The sequence below is a fragment of the Mobula birostris genome, chromosome 4, assembly GCF_030028105.1.
Source record: "Mobula birostris isolate sMobBir1 chromosome 4, sMobBir1.hap1, whole genome shotgun sequence".
Lineage (NCBI taxonomy): Eukaryota > Metazoa > Chordata > Chondrichthyes > Myliobatiformes > Myliobatidae > Mobula > Mobula birostris.
This window is the reverse complement of record NC_092373.1, coordinates 176,451,912-176,475,255: the sequence shown is the minus strand read 5'-3', so window position 1 is coordinate 176,475,255 and position 23,344 is coordinate 176,451,912. Positions and strand designations below refer to the sequence as shown.

At 45.3% G+C, this 23,344-nt stretch overlaps 2 protein-coding genes across 3 annotated transcripts in view; one reads left to right on the top strand and one right to left on the bottom strand.

The window, feature by feature from the left end:
- Nucleotides 1-1,562, bottom strand: part of LOC140196784 (clathrin light chain A-like) — a 55,628-nt gene extending 54,066 nt beyond the window's left edge. For both annotated transcript variants that reach the window (XM_072256563.1, XM_072256567.1), the window contains exon 1: nucleotides 1,497-1,562. The gene's annotated coding sequence lies outside the window, so the exon portion shown is untranslated. The remainder of the gene's footprint in view (nucleotides 1-1,496) is intronic.
- Nucleotides 1,563-1,605: 43 nt separating this feature from the next.
- LOC140196783 (N-acetylneuraminate-9-phosphate synthase-like) lies at nucleotides 1,606-22,993 on the top strand. The gene is made up of 6 exons (XM_072256562.1): nucleotides 1,606-1,795; nucleotides 6,687-6,902; nucleotides 20,461-20,560; nucleotides 20,643-20,797; nucleotides 21,334-21,600; nucleotides 22,664-22,993. Exons 1-6 carry the CDS (start codon nucleotides 1,664-1,666, stop codon nucleotides 22,859-22,861), a joined length of 1,068 nt encoding a protein of 355 aa, XP_072112663.1. The 5' UTR covers nucleotides 1,606-1,663; the 3' UTR covers nucleotides 22,862-22,993.
- Nucleotides 22,994-23,344: the final 351 nt, after the last annotated feature.

Below are 23,344 nucleotides of genomic sequence, written 5' to 3'. Positions count from 1 at the left end.
AGCTTTAAGGGCTTCTTGCACGGGTACAGACGTGTATAGGGTTTGGATATCCATGGTGACAATAAAGCAATTAGGACCAAGGGAATTGAAATTCACTGAGGAGATTGACAGCATGTGAAGTGTTGTAGATGTAGGTGGGAAGGGACTCAACCAAGGGGTTAAATGGAGTTAAGATGTGCAAGTAGGAGTTCAGTGGGACAGGAGCAGGCAGAATCAGTCAGGCTTGTGGATCTTGGGTAAGTGGTAGAAATGAGCAATGTGGGGCAAGGGAACTGTGAGGTTGGTGGCAGTGGATTGCAGATTCTCCAGTGTTGATGAGGTTGGTAAAGGTGCCGGAGACAATAGCCTGGTGGTCCCGAGTGGGGTACTTTTCAAGGGATAAGTAAGAGGAAGTGTCTGAGAGTTGCCGCCTGGCCTCAGCACGGTAGAGGTCAGTTGCCAGACTACAGCAACACCCCCTTTGTCTGTGAGTTTGATGGCGAGGTTGGAACTTGTGCAGAGATAGTGGAGGGCAGTGTGTTCAGAGGGGGTAAGGTTCAAAGAGGAGAAAGGAGTGCTGAAGTCGAGGGTTGATCTCTCATCAACAATTAGAGATAAAAAGATCCAGAGCATGTAGAAAGCCAGAGCAGGTTATCCAAGAAGAGGAGGAGGAGGGTTGGAGGTTGGAAAAGTGATCATTGGTACTGAGTGGGGAACTACACAAAATGCTGGAGGAACTTAGCAGGCCAGCCGAAATGAATAAGCAATATTTCAAACCAAACCCTTCATCAGGACTGGAAAAGAAGGGGGAAGAAGCCAGAATAAGAAAGTGGGAAGGGGAAGGAGCACAGCTAGATGGTGATAGGTAAAGCCAAGTGGATTGGGGAGGAAGTGAGAAACTGGGAGGTGATAGGTGGGGAAGGTAGAGGGGTGGAGAAGAAGGCATCAGATAGGAGCAGAGAGAGGTTCCTCCAGCATTTACAGTCTCTTGTGTTTCCATGGGGTGGTTTGTCCACTCCCCAGATATGGGGCTATTCTGTGACTAACTTCCCAATTTCCTCAGTAAAGTTCCTACCACACAGCTTTCAATCCCCACCTGGTCTACAGTATGGTGGCGGTTCATCACCCACTCGTCTTTGCAGCCCCAAAATGGTCACCTCTTTCCACACCCTTTAACCCCTACACTCCACCTGTCACCCACCAAGCCCCCCTCACACTCCACACCTGGCCCGCCATCCTCCCCCCTCTCCACTACCTTCTGTCCGGTCCACTCACCCTCCCCTCGCCCTAGTGTTCAGTTCCTTACACCCCCCCCCCCCCCATTACCCGGTATATCGTTAATTACTAATTTCCCCCCAACCTCCATTCCGGTGTCTGTCCATTATACCCACCTGACTACCCCATATCTTCCCTATTCAGTCCATCACCATGGCTACTACCCCCACCGGTCCCCTCCAGCACCACGTCCCTCACCAACGCCCGAGGCGATAAAGGTTCCCCGCAGGACACAGACTAACCTACTCCTCTCACCCACGCCATGCCCCGAGTGGAACCTGGCTCCTGGGAGGGCGAGACCATAACCGGAAGCAGTTGCGTTGCCCGGGAGACGGGGCGGGGATAAGGCGCATGCGCACGCGCAGCCTCCCCGCTTCCTGCTGCCCGCCGGTGCTGTGGAGGGGTCGCGATGCCGCTGGAGTTCGAGCTATGCCCGGGGCGCCCCATCGGCGGTCCCCACCCCTGCTTCATCATTGCCGAGATCGGCCAGAACCACCAGGGCGACATAGACATCGCCAAGAAGATGATCCGCATGGCCAAGGTGGGAGACTGGGTTTTGGAGGGGCTATTCCAGAGGACTGGGGCGGGAGCGGGACCCGGGTGAGGGAGAGGACCCGACCCGACCCGACCCGACCCGACCCGGCACCATTTCTGCAGCCGGACTCACTAGGTGTCCCTGCTGTTTTCTGCTTAGCTTTGTCTGCCGAGCTGACATCGGCAGCCGGAGACGTGGCTGGTTCCACAGGCTGGGTCCAGTTTTGCTCCCCTATCATTTGTGTGCGGCCTGTGGTTCCCCTACCCACCTCTTCGGGAAATCGCCTCCTTTATTGCTTCTAAACCGTACTTTAAGCTTTTGCAATCAATACAGCATCTTTGACAATTTGTCCAACATTAATTGTATTTTAAAAATTGGTGCAAGGTTCCCTTTCCAAGTGTGAAGTAACAGCCATGCGTCTGACAATGATGATCTCCCCTTGATATTAAACGGCATTGCCATCACCGAGTCCCATCATCAACACTGACTAAAACTGAACTGGACTGTCCACGAAACTACCCCGGTACATGAGTGGGTCAGAGGCTGGGCTTCCTGCATTCAGTGATTAGCCTCCTGACTTCCCAAGACCCTGTGCTCATCTGTAAGACACAAATCAGAAGTGTGATGGAACACACCACTTGCCTGGGTGAGAGCAGCTTAAAGAGCTGAAGTAGCTCAGTGCCATTTGGGACAAAACAGCCTGCTTGTTCAGCCTCCGCTGCCTGTGCACCTCCCCACCGACCACAATCAACCACTCTGAACATTCTCTAAGTCCACTGCTAGCACAGAAGGGTTTTAGTGCCTACCATCTACAAAACACATTTACTAACCCAGATCACAATGATACAGGAATACCACCACATCCAAGTTCCTCTCCAGATCTCACACATCCTGACTTGAAAATATACATCAGACTGACATACCTGGTTCTAGGAGGCTCACTTTCATCTTTCCAAGGATATTTATAGACGGGCCATAAGTGCAGTCCCTTATGGAAGCACATAGATTCTGGAATGTGGTTACAGGCAATATTAAATATAATCCCTTATAGCAGTGAGTACCTGAACTCTGGCAACCTCTAGGTGGAGAGCTGCTTTATCTTGTCTTCCTTTCATCCACCAATTTTGGTTAAGATGTGCGACAGCTTTCTGGCAGTCAAAAAGCTAAGAAATCCGACTAAAAGCATCACTAAAGATGCCTTTTCTGAGGTAAATGGTGTTAAATTATCACCACAAACAGTGAGGGGGAGAGTGATGGTGAGGCGAGTTCAGTGGGGGAGCTGAGATGGTGAGTTGCAGGTGGATTTCCGACACCCATGCAGCTGGCCCGGGAGTCAGGTTTGACCGCTGTGGGCACCGAGCTGATTGGAAGAGCCTGAGAGCAGAGTTGGGCTGGGCAGTGAAATTTGAGCCCGGAGCAGGTCACTGGGCAGCTTGATCTAAGCTCAAAGCCTTTCACAGCAGCGGTGTACGCCGGCCCGGGTTGGAGGTGAGAGCTGAATTCACTCTCTCTCTCCAGGGTGCAGGAGCCTTTGGCTGTTCCATTATTTGGTCAATTTAAACCCCAACCCAGACAGACTGAAAAGACGGGGGTGTCAGGGTCCAGAGTGAGAGCCAATTCACTCATTCTCTGCTATGGTCATCTCCATGGTGCTGAAGACTACCCTGACCGCTGTGCTGAGTGCCCACCAATGTAATGAACTGATAAGCTAGGCTTTGGGCTGCTTGAGGGTTCAGATCTGAGAACTCACTTTCGGTTTGGAATGCTGTTGTTCACTTCAATTGTTTTGCGCATCAAGTGTTGGTATTTTTGTTATCTAATTGGGTTCACTTGGGTTTATTGTTTTGTGACTACCTGTGACCAAGCCAAACTCAAGGTTATCTAATTTATACATTCTTTGATAATAAATGTACTTGAATACATAGAATATAGAAATCTACAGCACATTACAGGCCCTTTGGCCCACAATGTTGTGCCAACCATGTAACCTACTCTAGAAATTGCCTAGAATTTCCCTAGCGCATAGCCCTCTGTTTTTCTAAGCTCCTTCTACCTATCTAAGGGGCTCTTAAAAGACCCTAATGTATTCGCTTCCACCACCACCGCTGCCAACAGCACATTCCATGCACCCACCACTCTCTGTGAGAGAAACTTACCCCTGCCATCCCCTCGGTACCTGTTTCCAAACACCCTAAAATTATGCCCCTTCATGTTAGCCATTTCAGCCCTGGGAAAAAGCCTCTGCCTATCCACACGATCAATGCCCCTCATCGTCTTATAGACAATAGACAATAGGTGCAGGAGTAGGCCATTTGGCCCTTCGAGCCAGCACCGCCATTCACTGTGATCATGGCTGATCATCCACTATCAGTATCCAGTTCCTGCCTTATCCCCACAACCTTTGATTCCACTAACTTTAAGAGCTCTATCCATCTCTTTTTTGAAAGCATCCAGAGACTTGGCCTCCATAGCCTTCTGGGGCAGAGCATTCCATATATCCACCACTCTCTGGGTGAAAAAGTTTTTCCTCAACTCCGTTCTAAATGGCCTACCCCTAATTCTTAAACTGTGGCCTCTGGTTCTGGACTCACCCATCAGCGGGAACATGCTTCCTGCCTGCAGCATGTCCAATCCCTTAATAATCTTATATGTTTCAATAAGATCTCCTCTCTGCCTTCTAAATTCCAGTGTATACAAGCCCAGTCGCTCCAATCTTTCGATATATGACAGTCCTGCCATCCCGGCAATTAACCTTGTGAGCCTACGCTGCACTCCCTCAATAGCAAGAATGTCCTTCCTCAAATTTGGAGACCAAAACTGCACACAGTACTCCAGGTGTGGTCTCACCAGGGCCCTGCATCTCTATCAGGTCACCTCTCATCCTCTGTTGCTCCAAGGAGAAAGGCTGAGTTCAGACAACCTATTTTCATAAGGTATGCCCTCTAATCCAGGCAACATCCTTGTAAATCTCCTCTGTACTCTCTCTATATTATCCACATCCTTCCTGTAGTGAGGTGACCAGAACTGAACATAGTACTCCACTGATCAAGGTCTTATACAGCTGTAACATTACCTCACGGCTCTTGAACTCAATCCCATGGTTGATGAATGCCGACACACCGTGCACCTTTTTAATAACACTGTCAACCTGCGCAGCAGCTTTGAGTGTCCTGTGGACATGGACCCCAAGATCTCTCAAATACTCCACACTGCGAAGTGTCTTACCATTAATATTATATTCTGTCTTCAAATTTGGCTTCCCAAAATGAACCACTTCACACTTATCCGGGCCGGAGTCAGTTCTCAGCCCAGTTCTGCATCCTGTTGATGTCCCGCTGTAACATCTGACAAACCTCCAGACTATCCACAACACCCCAACCTTTGTGTCATCAGCAAACTTAATAACCCACCCTTGTACTTCTTCATCCAGGTCATTTATAAAAATCACAAAGAGGAGGGGTCCCAGGACAGATCCCTATGGAACACCACTGGTCACCGACCCCCATGCAGAATACAAACCATTTACAACAACCCTTTGCCTTCTGTGGGCAAGCCAATTCTGGATCCACAAAGCAAGGTCTCCTTGGATCCCATGCCTCCTTACTTTCTGAAGGAGCCTGGCATGGGGAACCTTATCAAGTGCCTTATTGAAATTCATATACACTACATCCACCACTCTACTTTCATCAATGTGTTTGTTACATCCTCAAAGAATTCAATCAGGCTTGTAAGGCACGACCTGCCCTTGACAATGCTATGCTGACTATCCCTAATCAGATTATGTCTCTCCAAATGCTTGTAAATCCTGCCTCTCAGGATCTTCTCCAACAACTTACCCACCACTGAAGTCAGACTCACTGGTCTATAATTTTCTGGGTTATCTCTACTCCCTTTTTGAGCAAGGGAACAACATTTTCAGCCCTTCCATCCTCTGGTAGTTCTCCCGTCCCTATAGATGACACAAGGGTCATCGCAAGAGGCTCAGCAATCTCCTCCCTAGCTTCTCACAGTAGCCTGGGGTACATCTCATCCGGTCTTGGTGACTTATCCAGCTTAATGCTTTTCAAAAGCTCCAGCACATCCTCTTTCTTAATGCCTACATGCTCAAGCATTTTAGTCTGCTGTAAGCCATCCCCACAGTTGCCAAGGTCTTTTTTCCTTGGTGAATACTGAAGCAAAGTATTCATTAAGTACCACAGTTACCTCCCCCAACTCCATTCACGTGTTTCCACTATCGCATCTGGTTGGTCCTGTTCTCACACAGTTCATCCTCTTGCTCTTCACATACTTGTAGAATGCCTTGGGCGTTTTCCTTAAATCTTGAACTAATTAAACTAGTAACTAAATGCCCAACTTAACTAATATCTTCTACCTAGATGATATCCATATCCATTCATTCTCTGCATATTCATGTGCCTATCTAAGAGCATCTTAAATACCTTTATCATACTGGTCTCCATTAGCATCCCTTGCAAATGAATTTCAGGCACCATTCTCTGTGTGGGCTCATGTTATGCCCAGCTATTGCAAGTGAACTTTTCTTTGTGTGTTGTTGCCCTTCAGAGTTGGTTCTGCTCTTCTGTGAGAAGCATAAATTCTCTGCTCTCTATTGGCACCTTTTGGATACAACGTAAAACCAAAGTTGATCTCTGGATGTTCACGATCCACTTAAAAGAGCCGAGCAGTTCTTGTTATTCAGGCCAATGTTATTCCCAAGCTGAATGACAACAATCAGTGATATTTCACCTTCAAGACAATAATTATACTTTTTGTCTTTGGAACTTTGAATATCTTAAGTTTTGTATAAATATAGGTCTTTTACAAGTTTGTACAGGGATTGAAACTTGAGATTTATGTTGGATATTGTTTGTAAATCTCTGCTGTCTGTTTCTTTTAGGAATGTGGGGCGGATTGTGCTAAGTTCCAAAAGAGTGAGTTGGAGTACAAATTTAACAAGGCAGCTTTGGAGAGACCTTACACGTCCCAACACTCCTGGGGTGCCACGTATGGTGATCATAAACGCCACCTGGAGTTCAGTCATGAACAATACAGGGAGCTGTCAAAGTATGCACAAGAAATTGGTATCTTTTTCACAGCATCTGGCATGGATGAGGTGAGTACTGTCTGTAGGGTATTTCTAACTAATTTATTACTGTTTTGTGATTTGATGCCCTGCAATGTGGAGAAAAATTGCAGGTGCGAGATGAGACAGAAAATATTGGAGGTAGCTGGTGAACGCAGCAGGCCAGGCAGCATCTATAGGAAGAGGTACAGTCGACGTTTTGGGCTGAGATCCTTCGTCAGGACTAACTGAAAGAAGAGACAGTAAGATTTGAAAGTGGGAGGGAGAGGGGGAGATCTGAAATGATAGGAGAAGACAGGAGGGGCAGGGTTGGAGCTAGGAGCTGGAAAGTTGATTGACAAAAGGGATACGAAGCTGGAGAAGGGAGAGGATCATGGGGCAGGAGGCCTTGGGAGAAAGAAAGGGGGAGTGGGGAAGCCCAGAGGACCACCTCCAACGGGATCCCACCACTAAGCACATCTTTCCTTCCCCCGCCCCCTTCTACTTTCCGCAGGGATCGCTCCCTACGTGACTCCCTTGTCCATTCATCCCCCCCATCCCTTCCCACCGATCTCCCTCCCGGCACTTATCCTTGTAAGCGGAACAAGTGCGACACATGCCCATACACTTCCTCCCTCACCACCATTCAGGGCCCCAGACAGTCCTTCCAGGTGAGATGACACTTCACCTGTGAGTCGGCTGGGGTGATATACTGTGTCCGGTGCTCCCGATGCAGCCTTCTATATATTGGCGAGACCCGACGCAGACTGGGAGACCATTTCGCTGAACACCTATGCTCTGTCTGCCAGAGAAAACAGGATCTCCCAGTGGCCACACATTTTAATTCCACGTCCCATTCCCATTCTGATATGTCTATCCACGGCCTCCTCTACTGTAAAGATGAAGCCACACTCATTTGGAGGAAGAACACCTTATATTCTGTCTGGGTAGCCTCCAACCTGATGGCATGAACATTGACTTCCCTAACTTATGCTAATGCCCCACCTCCCCCTCGTACCACATCTGTTATTTATTTATTTATTGTTTTTTTTTCTCTCTCTCCTTTTTCTCCCTCTGTCCCTCTCACTATACTCCTTGCCCATCCTCTGGGCTTCCCCCCTTCCCCTATCTTTCTCCCTAGGCCTCCCGTCCCATGATCCTCTGCCTTCTCCAGCCTCGTATCCCCTTTGCCAATCAACTTTCCAGCTCTTGGCTCCAACCCTCCCCCTCCTGTCTTCTCCTATCATTTTGGATCTTCCCCCCCCCCCCACTTTCAAATCTCTTATTATCTCTTCTTTCAGTTAGTCTTGTAGAAGGGTCTCGGCCCGAAACATTGACTGTACCTCTTCCTATTGATGCTGCCTGGCCTGCTGCGTTCACCAGCATTTTTTGTGTGTGTTGCTTGAGTTTCCAGCATCTGCAGATTTCCTCGTGTTTGCATTTTTTAAATATTGGAGGTATTTAGTAGGTCAGGCAGCATCTTATGGGGCAAGAGACAGGACAGTAACATCTGAGGGATCATTGTGCATTGGCAAATTATGGTATTGAATTGAGAACCGAAGGGCTGTCCCTGTGTTGAACTACGAAGTGTAGAGGATATCTGCCGGAAGTTTAGGGTCTGCCTTCAAAGGCTCTGGTAGTATGCTGTCTGGGCTAGCTGCTTTTCCTGACTTTAGAAAAGTGCTTGGCACAATTGATTTCCAAGTCGGGCGGTGTTCCTGGAATTAAGGGAGATTCTGGAGGAGGTGACCTGATCAGAAGCTCACTGAAGTACTGTGCCCAATGCTGGAGCTGCTCGGTTGCTTTAGTTAAGACATTGCATCTGTATCCTTCACTTGGGTGTTGATCTGGTTGAATTTGCCAGCTAGTTTCGTGGTAGTATTGTACAGTTCTTCATATTCCCATTTGCTGAGGCTCCTGCTTGGGGTACAAGGGCGTTGATGTACACTCACCTGTTCCTCTTGATGTTTCTCCTTACTTCCTTGTGCACTCCGTCATATCCCCTCTGTGCCTCCGCTTTCCCGATCCTAGTTCTGCTCCCATTACATTTTTCTTCTGGTCTTTTGTTGATTGTTTCCATTGATTCTGGTGTAATCCACTCCTTATGCTTGAAAGTCCTTTTTCCTAGCACTTCCACACAAGTTTCATTTATTGCCTCTTTGACAGCAGTCCATTCATCTTTGATATCAAGTCCTCAAGTGCTTGGAACCTGTTGGAAAGTGTGAGGATAAATCTCTGAACTGTTTCTTTAAGGTAGCTCACATTGTACTTCAGTCGCTGATTGAGTGGTGTGTAGCTTCTTTTTAGCTTCATCAGTACTTTGGTGATCAGAAGATGGTGGTCTGATCCTGCATCTGCACCATGTTTCACTCTTGCACCATGGAGTGATCTTCAAAACTACTTTGAGATGCATACGTGGTCAGTCTGGTTCTCAGTTACCTTGTCTGGTGACATTCATATTGCCTTTTGTATTTGCTTGTGAGGGAATAAGCTTCCTTCATTTCTCCAAGAGCGTGTTTCCCCATCACCTGTTCATATCCTACATTATCCCTGCCAATTTTACCATTAAAATCTCCCATTACAATGGTCACGTCTTTTTCCTTCCCTCTGCTGATTACTCCACTGAGTGCATTGTAGAACTTGTCTTTGTCTTCATTAACATCATTTGTTAGTGCATCACATTGGATAACACGAGCTGTTATCTTCTTGTGCTTGATTTTTAAACTAGCAGTGATGATTCTGGAACTGATGGCTTCTTATGACTCTACATGATTCTGGTATCATTATGAAGGTTACACCCTCTGTATCTGCAAAAATGATTCTGGGATTGAATGACTTGTCATATGAAGAGCATTTGATAGTTCTGGACCTGTATTTGCTGGAATTCAGAAGAATGAGGGGTGACCTCATTGAAACCTATCGAGTGGTGAAAGGTCTTGATTGAGGGGATGTTTCCTATGGTGGGAGAGTCCAAGACCAGAGGACACAGCCTTAGAATAGAGGGGCATCCTCTTAGAACAGAGAGGAGGAGGAATTTGTTTAGCCAGAGGGTGGTGAATCTGTGGAATCTGAGGCCAAGTCTTGGTGTATATTTAAGAAAGAGGTTGATGGATTCTTGATTGGTCAGGGCATGAAGGGAAATGAAGAGAAGGCAGGAGATTGGGGTTGATAGGAAAATTGGATCAGCCATGATGAAATGGCGGAGTAGAAGACATCCTACCCTGCAAAAACTCATTTCAGGGAGGTAGCACCCCCACCCCCTGGTCGACCTCCAAGGGTGCATGTATACAGGACATTTGATTATGAAAGAACACAACAATTTATTTGATCACATGTTGAAACTATTTACTTTTAGTATTTTGTTGGCAGTCTCAATGCTAATAGCTAAATGCTAATGCAAATAGCTTTTCTATTTCTTTTGGAAACTTTCCTTGTACTGTGATGTGGCTTGCTTGGCAGATTTGAGCATTCTGCTGTAAGTCTCAACCTCCTAGCAGTCTGTGTCAATTAATTTGTTGATTTTGCAAGACATCAGATTCGCAAGTGTTTTGTGAGACAGCTGGCTTCTGAATTCGGTCTTAATGTGATGCACCATGCTGAATGTCCTTTCTACATCACAATTAGAATTCGGCAGCACCAAAAGCAGCTTCATCAACTGGCAGAGCTCTTTGAATCTCAACTGCCCTGTGCTCACAGATTTTACTTTGGACAGCTTCCCCTAGAACGCATCAACTGGCAAACTTTTGTAGTTTGGCACCAGTCCTTCAAGGTTAGTTGACACATAATCCAGGACTTCCAAGTGGAGATGTTCTCTTGCATCTGCCTTGATCACATTTGGAAATCTCTCTGCCAAAGTCAAAATCTGCTCTGGATTCACCTCATCTTGGCTCTCTGTATTGACCACTGACAGATGTTTCAAGATTTGGTCTCTCATTGGGAACTTCTCCAAGGTTTTTTGAAAGCACCTGACATAGAATGCTCTGGCATCTTTGAAGAACTGCTTTGTCTTGTAAGGGGGGGGGGTGGATCTCTTGTGCTTCCTTGCTTAGCAATTGCCTCCTTGCCAGGTACCCAGTAAAAAGCTCTTCATCTGGGCGATGAATTTCAGGGGTGCTCACATCTATCTCCTGAATGTTCTGTTTTCTCAATACCTTTAGCTGAGTAAATCTGCTTGCTACGTCATGCAGGAGCTCTTCTACACTCTGATCCAACTTGAAGAGGATAGCTGCCTTGTTCTGAAAACTCAAATTGAATTTGTCATAACATTGTGTGACGTTATGGAGAAAGCATGTGTATATTTTCACTTGGGGGTCTTTCTGCCTCTTCTGAATATGAGATGACTTCTGATTCTCACTCTGACTCAAAATATGAAATAAAGGCTGGCCATTGGTGGAGCAGATGGTTCAAACCTTTTCCTAAAGGAAGCTAGCGTGTAGGACAATGCTTCTGTACTCTCTGCTGGGCAACATTGCAGAACTCTTGAAACAGTTTTAGGTCTTCTCTTCGTTTGGAACTTTTCTCAAAGTAGTAGTAGATGTCAATGAGCCGTTCTTCAGGTGACATTGAGAGCTCCTTAGCAGCAGTTTTGGCACAAATGTTGACCAGGTGATTTGGACAACCAACGCTGTAAATATGAGGGGGCTGTGCTTTCACTCTTGATAAGACAGAGTCGTTTTTGCCAATTATCACATTGCAGTTGTCACTGCTAAATCCTACACAATTAGACCCATCCAAGACCTTTGTCATGCATGGATGATGCAATGGAGTTGAATATGTTTTCAGCTTTGGCATCATTACACACTGGCATGTCTACAAATCCAGCTGTTACCTTATCCTGTGTTTCATTCTAGTACCTGGCTAAAATAGCACATTCCTTCTCACACATGATATCATTGCTTTTATAAACCAAAATACTGTATGGTCTTTTTTCTGTCCGGATGAACTTATACAGATCCTCTGAACATTCAGGTTCCAGTGCCATGCTCACAGTTGCTGCTGTCTTGGTTGATGAACAGGCATAGTTTTTTGCTATTTCTGAATCAGGAAATGTTTTCCTGAATAGCTTGCCTGTGTGCTTACACACCTGGAATGGTAGGTTTTCTCAATGATGAAAGATGTAAAGTACACGTCAGCTCTAGTGACCTTCTCTGTCAAACTTTGGTTTTCTGCTGAAAAGAACCGTGAAATACTTGAGCAGCCTTCCCTGCGCTTAGCCTCCCTAATATGTTGTGGTCCCTAAAAGAAATAAAAGCATAAGGTGTATCCTTATTGTATTGTGTAAGGAGTTTCTTTTTTTATATGTCACTGTGTAGTCTAATTAAAATGGCTTCTTTGCTATGTTATAATTGAAAGGGCTTCTTTGTTATGTTAACTGCTGAGAAAGTCCTCCCGCTAGCAGTTTGTTTGGATCACGTTACTGATAAGAGGGTGTTATGAACCAATTGGGATAGTTGGTATGCTTTTGGTGTGTCTGTAAGACATTGTATGCGCGGGGTTTTGAGGAGAAGGCGGGAGAGAGACGGAGGATGGACCAGGTGCTGTGAGTCTGCTAACGGGGTCGGACCCCGAGCAGGAGTTCGAGGTCCAGGGTGAGGAGAGGAGACGGAGACAGACTCGTGTGGAGTGTCTGGTCGACCACCGTTGTTGGTCCCAGGTGGCAGTCAAGGTGGTCTAAGGGGTCGCAGGGTGAAGAAGAAGAGTCCTGAGCTCCAACTGTTTGTGCACGAAGAGATTGAACTTTGATAAGTGTAGTGCCTTTTATTTTCCTTTTATATTTTATTCTCTCTTAATTATATAGTTCCAGTAATATCTATAAACTGTAAATCATTTAATCATATCTGGTGTATTGTCTGTTATTTGGCGGGGTGGGGTACCTCACACAGCATCCACACAAACTATTACCCAGTTTGGGGGGACCGAGGGCTGTTTCCCCAGACGACAGCGAGCCGAGCGACCCTGAGGCTGGCCGGGGGGCTACAATTGTTTTATGTAATACTTTGTTTAGTGATTTTGTCTAATCTGTAAACCAAGTTGGGTATATGCAGAAATTGTGACATTAAAATACGTACTTGTATTATGATGGAGTCATTTTTTTAATTCTATTACAACTTTAAGCACGTCTACAGGGAGTTTGGCCTCATCACATAGGACGTCAATAGAGTAGCCTACAATAGAGGAGGCCGTGGATAGACACACTCAGGTTGGAGGAACAACACTTTATATTCCGTCTGGGTAGCCTCCAACCTGATGGCATGAACATTGACTTCTCTAACTTCCGCTAATGCCCCACTTCCCCCTCGTACCCCATCTGTTACTTATTTTTATACACACATTCTTTCTCTCACTCTCCTTTTTCTCCCTCTGTCCCTCTGAATATATGCCTTGCCCATCCTCTGGGTCCCCCCCCCCTTGTCTTTCTTCCCGGACCTCCTGTCCCATGATCCTCTTGTATCCCTTTTGCCTATCACCTGTCCAGCTCTTGGCTCCATCCCTCCCCCTCCTGTCTTCCCCTATCATTTTGGATCTCCCTCTCCCCCTCCAACTTTCAAATCCCTTACTCACTCTTCCTTCAGTTAGTCCTGACGAAGGGTCTCGGCCTGAAACGTCGACTGCACCTCTTCCTAGAGATGCTGCCTGGCCTGCTGCGTTCACCAGCAACTTTTATGTGTGTTACTAAGAAACTGCAGGCTTTCATCAGCCAGTACCTGAGAAGGATCCTAATCATCAGATGGACTGACAAAGTAACCAACCAGACACTGTGGGAAGGCACCAGCCAGGAATCATTAGAAGCACAAATACACAAACAGAAATGGAGGTGGATTGGCCACACATTGAGGAAGCCAAGCAACAACATCACCAGGCAGGCATTGAAATGGAATCCCCAAGGAAAGAGGAATAAAGAGTATCCGAACAACACATGGAAGAGGGATGTTGAGGCTGAAATTAGACGAAGGGGACACTCCTGGGTCCACCCTCCAGAAGCTGGCTCAGAACAGAGAGTGATGGAGATGGGAGGTCACCCATGGCCTATGCTCCACTGGGAGCTGAGGACGCAAGAAGAAGAAGAATGTGTAGTCGTGACTGTAACTTCTAATCCAGCCACTTGTGCCAGAGGTGGTTGTTTTTATCATGATGATGTTCTTTACTTGGGTGAGTAACTATTTGAGGACATGACTGTTGCCTGGTTTGAGCAGGTTGTTCTGAGGAAACATCGGACAGGCTGGGCCTGTATCTACTGGAGCTTGCAGAGTGAGAGAGAACTTGATTGAAGTATAAGATCATGAGAGATCCTGATAGGCTGGATGTGGAGAGGACTTTTCCTGTTGTGTGATTATATCTTAAAAGAATGAGTTGTCCATTTCGGGTAGATAAAGAGAATTTTTATTTGATTGTTGATTCTTTAGAACACTCTCTTTCTTAAAGATTGTGGGAGCCTTGGAGTACAATAGGACAAGTGGTTGGATCTTCCATTTATAGATGGTGAAAGTTTGAAATTCAGAGTTGAGTTTGTGATCTGATCAGCCATGATCTTAGAGGCAGAGCAGGAATGAGGATTGAGAGGCCTCCTCCTTGTGTATAGCTCTTCCTCTGCCTCGTCTACTGCTGCCTCTCCGACTTGTGTGTGTCTCTGTGCACAGTCAACAAACTGCAAGATTGTGCCCAAAATACTGACACCTTTAGACTGAATACAGAGGACAGTGAAGATGGCCACAAGATGCAGACACCTACATATCTGTCTGTATGAGGCATGGGTCTTGGTTACTCATATCATCAGTAACCCCTTTTATCAAACTGATCATGCTGTGGACCTAAGAGGAAACCCCTCTATTTACTGTCCCAGATTAACTAAGTCTAGGAAGACAAAGGGGAACTTTGTGAAGTGGTCCAGTTACACAGTTGCCCTCATTGCTGCTCGGCTGGAAGTGTCTACAGCTACAGCTGAAGGTAGTGCTGCATGAAGTGCTGAGCTTTCTCACCCTGAAACAGGGTATCATGTTCCTTGAAAATAGTTCATATTGCAGTTCTGTAACCTGAGTTAAAAGAAAATTTACTTTATTTAGTAACACACACAAAACAGTGGAAGAATTTGGCAAGTCAGACAGCATCTATGGAGGGGAGTAAAGAGTCGACGTTTTGGGCCAAGACCTTCATCAGAGTTAGAAAGGAAGGGGCCAGAAGCAAGAATAAGGTGAGGGGAAGGAAGTTGATAGGTGAGACCAGTTGGGGGAAGAGGGCATGAAGTAAAAAAAAAACTGGGAAGTGATAATAGAAGAGATAAATGACTGAAAAAGATGGAATTTAATAGGAAAAGACAAAGTGGGGGGAAAAAAAAGGGAAGAAGGAGGGCCACTTAGAGGGAGGTATTCACTTGCGGGGAGAAGAGATGAGAGGGGAACCAGAATAGAAATCAATGTTAATGCCATCAGGTTGGAGGCTGATTTATTTGCACATTTTCACAAGTTTGCTAAGAATGAATTTTATTTTGTGTTTAGAATTTCTGAATGGTGATCTGTCAATTCTGTAAGGGCAAATTTCCAATACTGGAAGTTCAAAGTAAATTTATTGTCAAAATCATTGTCACCATATACACCCTGAGTTTCATTTGTTTGCAGTAGAACAAAGAAATACAATATAATCAATTGATAACTACGAAGACTGACTAACAGTCAATGTGCAAAACAAGACAATCTATGCAAATTCAAAAACATAATAATAATAATAGACAATAGGTGCAGGAGTAGGCCATTCTGCCCTTCGAGCCAGCACCACCATTCACTGTGATCATGGCTGATCATCCACACTCAGTACCCTTTTCCTGCCTTCTCCCCATATCCCTTTACTCCGCTATCTTTAAGAGCTCTATCTAACTCTTTTTTTGAAAGAATCCAGAGAATTGGCCTCCATTGCCTTCTGAGGCAGAGCATTCCACAGAACCACAACCCTCTGTGTGAAAAAGTTTTTCCTCAACTCCGTTCTAAACCCCTTATTCTTAAACTGTGGCCTCTGGTTCTGGACACCCCCAACATCGGGAACATGTTTCCTGCCTCTAGCATGTCCAATCCCTTAATAATCTTATATGTTTCAATCAGTTCCCCTCTTATCCTTCTAAATTCCAGTGTATACAAGCCTAGTCGCTCCAATCTTTCAACATATGATAGTCCCGCCATCCCGGGAATTAACCTTGTGAACCTACGCTGCACTCCCTCAGTAGTTAGAATGTCCTTCCTCAAATTTGGAGACCAAAACTGTATACAATATTCCAGGTGTGGTCTCACCAGGGCCCTGTAAAATTGCAGAAGGACCTCTTTGCCCCTTGTTATGAAGGCCAGCATGCCATTAGCTTTCTTCACTGCCTGCTGTACCTGCAAGCTTGCTTTCAGTGACTGATGAACAAGGACACCTAGATCTCGTTGTACTTCCCCTTTTCCTAACTTGATACCATTCAGATAGTAACCTGCCTTCCTGTTCTTGCCACCAAAGTGGATAACCTCACATTTATCCATATTAAACTGCATCTGCCCACTCACCCAATCTGTCCAAGTCACCCTGCATTCTCATAACATCCTCCTCACATTTCACACTGCCACCCAACTTTGTATCATCTGCAAATTTGCTAATGTTACTTTTAATTCCTTCATCTAAATCATTAATGTATATTGTAAAAAGCTGTGGACCCAGCACCGAGCCTTGTGGTACCCCACTAGTCACTGCCTGCCATTCTAAAAAGGATCCATTAATCCCTACTGTTTGTTTCTTGTCTGCCAGCCAATTTTCTATCCATGTCAGTACCCTACCCCCAATACCATTTGCTGTGATTTTGCCCACTAACCTCCTATGTGGAACCTTATCAAAGGCTTTTTGAAAGTCCAGGTACACTACATGTACTGGCTTTCCCATGTCCATTTTCATAGTTACATTCTCAAAAAATTCCAGAAGATTAGTCGAGCATGACTTCCCCTTCGTAAATCCATGCTGACTCAGACCTATCCTGCCACTGCTATCCAAATGTGCTGCTATTTCATCTTTTATAATTGATTCCAGAATTTTCCCCACCACTGATGTGAGACTAACTGGTCTATAATTGCCTGTTTTCTCTTTCCCTCCTTTCTTAAAAAGTGGGATAATACTAACTACCCTCCAATCTGCAGGAACTGATCCTGAATCTATAGAACATTGGAAAATGATTACCAATGCATCCACGATTTCTAGAGCCACCTCAAGTACCCTGGGGTGCAGACCATCAGGCTGTGGGGATTTATCAACCTTCAGTCCCATCAGTTTACCCAACACCATTTTGTGCCTGATGTGAATTTTCTTCAGTTCCTCTGTTACCCTAGGTCCTCTGGCCACTATTACATCTGGGAGATTGTTTGTGTCTTCCCTAGTGAAGAGACCAAAGTACCTGTTCAGCTCATCTGCCATTTCCTTGTTCCCCATAATAATTTCACCCGTTTCTGTCTTCAAGGGCCCAACTTTGGTCTTAACTAATTTTTTCCTCTTCACATACCTAAAGAAGCTTTTACTATCCTCCTTTATATTTTTTTGTAAGAAAAATTATACCGAGAACCTGAATTGTAGAGTCCTTAGGTTGTGGAATCAGTTCAGTGCTGAGGTGGGTGAAGTTATCCACGGTGGTTCAGGAGCCAGGTGTCTGAAGGTGTCCTGACGAAAGGTCTCGGCCTGAAACGTCGACTGCACCTCTTCCTACAGATGCTGCCTGGCCTGCTGCGTTCACCAGCAACTTTGATTTGTGTTGCTTGAATTTCCAGCATCTGCAGAATTCCTGTTGTCTGAAGGCTAATAATTGTTTCTGAACCTGTTGACGTGGGACTTAAGACTCTTACACGTTCTTCCCGATGGCAGAAGTGAGAGGAGACCATGGCCTGGATGGTGGGGTCCTTGATGATCGACGTGGCTCTAGTAGCACGCTGCTTGTACATGTGCTCAGTGGTGGGGAGGGATTTCCTGTGACAGACTGCTGTATCCACTACTTTTCAATTGGTTATTTCTCTAACTTATGGTAATTTCCCCCCTCCCCCTTCCCTCTCCTTCCATTCCACAATCTGGCTCTCCTTTTGCCTTTTCTCTTCTCACCTGCCTGTTACCTCCCCTGTGCTTCTCCTTTCCGTTCTCCCATGGTCCACTGTCCCATTAACCTGCACCCAGACCATATGTCTCCATACCCTTCCCAACCATGTACCTATCCAAATTTTTCATAAAAGTTGAAATCGAACCCACATCCACTACCTGCGCTGGCAGCTCGTTCCACACACTCACCACCTTTTATGTGAAGAAGTTCCTCCTCATGGTCCCCTTAAACATTTACCTTTCACCATTAACTCATGACCTCTTGTTGTAGACTGAACCAACCTCAGTGCAAAAAGCCTGCTTCCATTTACCTGATCTATACCCCTCGTAATTTTGTACACTTCTCTCAAATCTCCTCTGTCTTCTGTGTTCCCTAATCTGTTCAACCTTTCCCTATATCTCAGGTCGTTAGGTCCTGGCAACATCCTTGTAAATTTTCTCTGCTCTCTTCTAGTCTTATTTACATCTTCCCTGTAGGAGGTGACCAAAACTGGACTAATACTCCAAATTAGGTTTTACCAACATTTTGTACAATTTCGATGTAACATCCTAACTCCTGTATTCAATACTTTGATTTATGAAGGCCAATATGCCAAAAGCTTTCAAAGAATTATGGATCTCCCAGATCCCTCTGTTCTAACCAGTTTAAGACCTACCCTGGTTGGTCCTCCCAAAGTGAAGATTTCACACGTGTCTGCCCATTTTTCCAGCTGGTCCAGATCCCACAGTAAGCTTTGATGGTCTTCCTCACTGTCCACTGCGCTCTCAATCTTGGTGTCCTTCACAAATTTTCTGATCCAATTTATCACGTTATCATCCAAATTGTTGATATAGATGACAAACAACAACTGTCCCAGCACCGATCCCTGAGGCACATCACTGGTCACAGGCTGCCCTCTTCAGCCCTTTACCTTTTCCATCTATCACATCCCAGCTTCTCACTTCATCACCATCTAGCTTGACCTCTTTTCTCTTAACACCCAGCACCTTATTCTGGCATCTTCTCCCTTCCTTTCCAGTCCTGATCAAGAGTCCCGACCCAAAATGTTGACTGCTTATTCCTTTCCGTAGATGCTGTCTAACCAGCTGCATTCCTCCAGCATTTTGTTACTCTGCCTTTCCAGCATCCGCAGAATCTCCTGTGTTTAGTCTGTTCCACTACTCTTTGTAGGCGTTTCCACTAAGGAGGGGATTGTCTGTATTTATTGATTTGTCCTGTGTTGTTCTGCCACTTCTAGCAGGAGTCTGCCTATTGCCACTAAGGCTCTGGAGCGACAAGGTAGCATAGTGGTTAGCACAACACATTACAGTACCAGTACCAGTACAATTCCCACTGCTGTCTGTAAGGAGCTTGTGTGTTCTCCCAGTGACCATGTGAGTTTCCTCCCACGTTCCAAATATGTACTGGTTGGTAGGTTAATTCATCATAAATTGATGCTGGGCAGTGCCACTCGAAGGGTTGTATCTGCGCTGTATCTCAATAAATAAATTTTTTTTAAAGGATACATTGGTCAGCAAGAAGTGGGCAAACTCCATATTCTGAATCACAACTGGTATGTTAACGCTCAGGAATTTAAAACTACTGACCCTGTGTACCATTTATCATGCAATGTAGACTGTCGGATGTTTACCACCCTTTCCCTTCCCATAGTCAACAACCAGTAAAACTGATTTTATTGACATTGTTGAAAAGTTACTGTTGCAGCCAGAAAGTTATGAAGTAGGCATAATACTTTATGGGTGCATCCCTCCTCGTCCATATTAGTATCTCCAGTAGGTGCTGTCTCAAGAAGACAGCATCAATCATCAAATATCTCCACAGTATGGCCACACCACCTTTTTGTAGATTCCATGGCTCAGGAGCTACAGGAGCCTGAAGTCAAACACCTGCAGGTCCAACAATAACTACTCGCCTTCAACTTTGATTTGATTCTTGAACCAACCTGCACAACCCTAATCACTATCTCAGTAGGGCAACACTGTAGTCACTTTTCACTAAAATGGTTTCTGTTCTAATTGTGCTCTTTCTTGTACAAAATTGTATGTAAATTTAAAATTTTTTTCTTGTGAATGCTGCTTATCTGATGCTATGTGTTTGTGTAAGTAAGTTTTTCATTGCACCCCTTCATACATGTACTTGTGCATATGGCAATTTATTTAACTTTGGTAATGATGATTTAGACTCCTCTGCCTTGGGGAAAAAAATCTACCCTGTCTGTCTCTATAAACCTCAACATGTGACCCCCCCCACCCCCTCTCCAGCCTCCAGGGGAAACTATCTCAGCCTGTCCATTCTTTCCTTGTAACTGGAGTGGCCAGTCCTGGCAACACCTTGTGAATCCATTCTGCACCCTGTCCCGCTGAATGACATCGTTCAGTAACCAGAAAGAATAAACAAGCAATGAGAAGCATAGAGGTGGGCAGGCACGTTGGGGTGCAGATTCATAACACTGGCAGAGAAGAGTGCTTTCCAGGAGATAAATGGTGAAGAGTTAAATTATTATTTTTTCTGTGTTTTTAGATGGCGGTAGAATTTCTTCATGAACTGAATGTGCCTTTCTTTAAAGTTGGCTCCTCGGACACCAGTAATTTTCCATATTTGGAGAAAGCTGCTAAAAAAGGTAAATAGGATATAGTAATTCCCCTCCCTGAACCTTGGAACTTCTGTTTCCACCGTTACTAATGACTTCTTTGTGTTACCAGGGCGTCCAATGGTCATCTCCAGTGGGATGCAAAGCATGGAAATAATGAGGAAAGTTTACAAAATCATGAAGGCCACCAGCACCAAGTTCTGCTTCCTTCAGTGCACCAGTGCATATCCACTAGAAGCTGAAGATGTTAACCTGCGTGTTATCACAGTCAGTACAATACACCGTGATTTCACAATGAGTAGAACACGTTAGTTAAATGACCCATTTTCCTCACCTGAGAACCGTTACTGTTCTTTCTTCCTGCTACCTCCACAGTCTGTAAAATCATGGATTGAGAAATGGTATTCATTCCCTCTGCCCAGTCAGTTCCAGTTTTTGTAAGCCAGTTCTCTCCACACACCCTCCCTTCACCACCCCTGCTTCTTCCCACACAAAGTCCACAACTTCTATCCCTTCACAGTTCATCAATTTTGCCATGAAGTCAAATATTAAACTTGCTCCTTTCAGGCAGTGCCTTTAGTTTGCCATAGCCTCTTGGCTCATCTTTTCCCGTTGACTTTGTCCTCTGGCCAATTGAATGCTGTGGTAGGAAGTATCTTGCTTGGTTCTCTGAAGGCCTCCTCTCTAATTTATTTTCTGAAGCCAGAACTACTTTTGGCATAGTTCAGTCATGGATAATGTTTGTTTGCAAACCAAATGAGACCTGCAGAAAGATTAACTTGTTGACCTTTTGGCCCCTCCAGGAATACCAAAAGGAGTTTCCAGACATTCCTATTGGATACTCCGGGCACGAGACTGGAATAGCTATAAGCATAGCAGCAGTTGCTATGGGAGCCAAAGTTGTGGAGCGTCATGTGACCCTGGACAAAACCTGGAAGGGTAATGACCACCAGGCTTCCCTGGAGCCAGATGAGTTGCGAGAACTGGTCCGCTCGATCCGCACTGTGGAGAGGGCGTTGGGCTCTTCCCTCAAACAGATGTTGCCCTGTGAGATGGCCTGCCATAACAAGGTACTGAAGTCAGTATTGAAGGGTAAACAAAAAAACCCCCTGGTTTTTGAGGTTTTGTTAGTTTTCTCGTTATATTTATTGAAAAGTATTGAAGCATTCTTACATTCCTCCAGCAAAGAAGTGTTCAAGTTTAAGAAGTTAATCCTTGTGCAATAAAATGGTCTCATGTTTGCTGCGCTGTTATGAGTTCAAGTTTTCCTGTTTCCCAAACACATAACAAAGTTTAAAGTACATTTATTATTAAAGTACTGTATGTATATTATATACAATCAAATTCATGTTCCTATAGGCAGCCACTAAAAGAAAAGAAACCTAATAGCCCAATAGAACCCATTAAAAACGACCGCTGAACACCCAATGTGTGGGGAAAAAATCGTGCAAACAATAAAGAGTAAACAACTAACACTCAGAACTAAAGTTCATGAAAGTGAGCCCATAGCCACGAAGCCAGTTCGTCACAGCATCTGGTCCAGGAGTCTGTTAGTCGCAGGCCACAGCCTCAGTTCAATGCAGAGATGAGTAAACCTCACGGAACGTCGGGCCTGTCTCTCGCCTCTGGCCCCAACACCCCAACCTTTTCAATCAGGCCCTGCTGTTAATTCAGCCAAACATGGACTTGTTTCTTGCTCTCGGCCCGGGTTCTGCTCTTTGATTCGGCCCCAATGTTGCTCCAGCAATGGCCACACATCAGCTTGTTTCTTGCTGTCAGCACTCTGCCCCGCCAACTGGATTTGACCCGTGCCCGCCATGTTGCCGCAACTGTACTGCATCTTTGAGACTCCAGTTCACTGAATCCCCAGAACGCTGCAAAAATGCCAGGTCATACCGGTGGTTCAAAAGCACAACTCGGAAAGGGAAGTTGCAGGCTGTTGATTGCAGTGATCATTGTCCAGAAAAAGTGTGATTAATAGTGGTTGGTAGATTTGTTTGCTGCCAATAAAGCAACGCCGTGTTGCACCAGCACCATCCTAAACCTGTGAAACCTGGTAGAACGTAGCCACAGCTTAATGCACAATGGTATGTGATCTTAAAGCAATAATGTTACCTTCTCTTTCTCTTGTAGCTGGGGAAGTCGGTTGTAGCCAAGGTGAATATTCCAGCAGGAACAGTCCTGACCATAGACATGATGACTGTAAAGGTTGCAGTCCCCAAAGGTGTTGAACCAAGCAACATCTTTAACCTGGTGGGAAAGAAAGTCACAGCAAATATAGGTGCAGATGAATCAATCACTGAGGACGTGATCGGAAAGCACAGTTCTTAAGATTACACAGAGACAATGCTTAAATTAAGCCAATTAGAACTTGATTAATGCCAAGTCTGGTTGTGGGGTTATTAATTAATTAACAATTTATTCTGTAATAATCAATGAAATAAAATGATTTGCTATATCAAATTTTGAATTCCATTCGTGTTTTTTTTTGGAGTTCGGACATCGCTGGCAAGGCTGGCAATTTTTGCCTGTCCAGAATTGTCCTGAGGTAATGGTGAGTTACCCTGGGCTGCTGCAATCCTGCTGAAGATACTTTGGGAGGGGATTCCAAGGATTTTAAACCCAGTGGCAATGAAGGATCAGTGATGTATTTCCAAGTCGGGCTGGTGGGAGACTGAGAGGAACCCACAGATGGCGCTGTTCCTCCTGCATCTTTTGTCCTCAACTGTCTTGATGATGGAGATCGTGGGAACCTGGGCAATAACATCAGTGTGTTTCATAGATGGTACACACTGGTGATAGGGGTTGTGGATT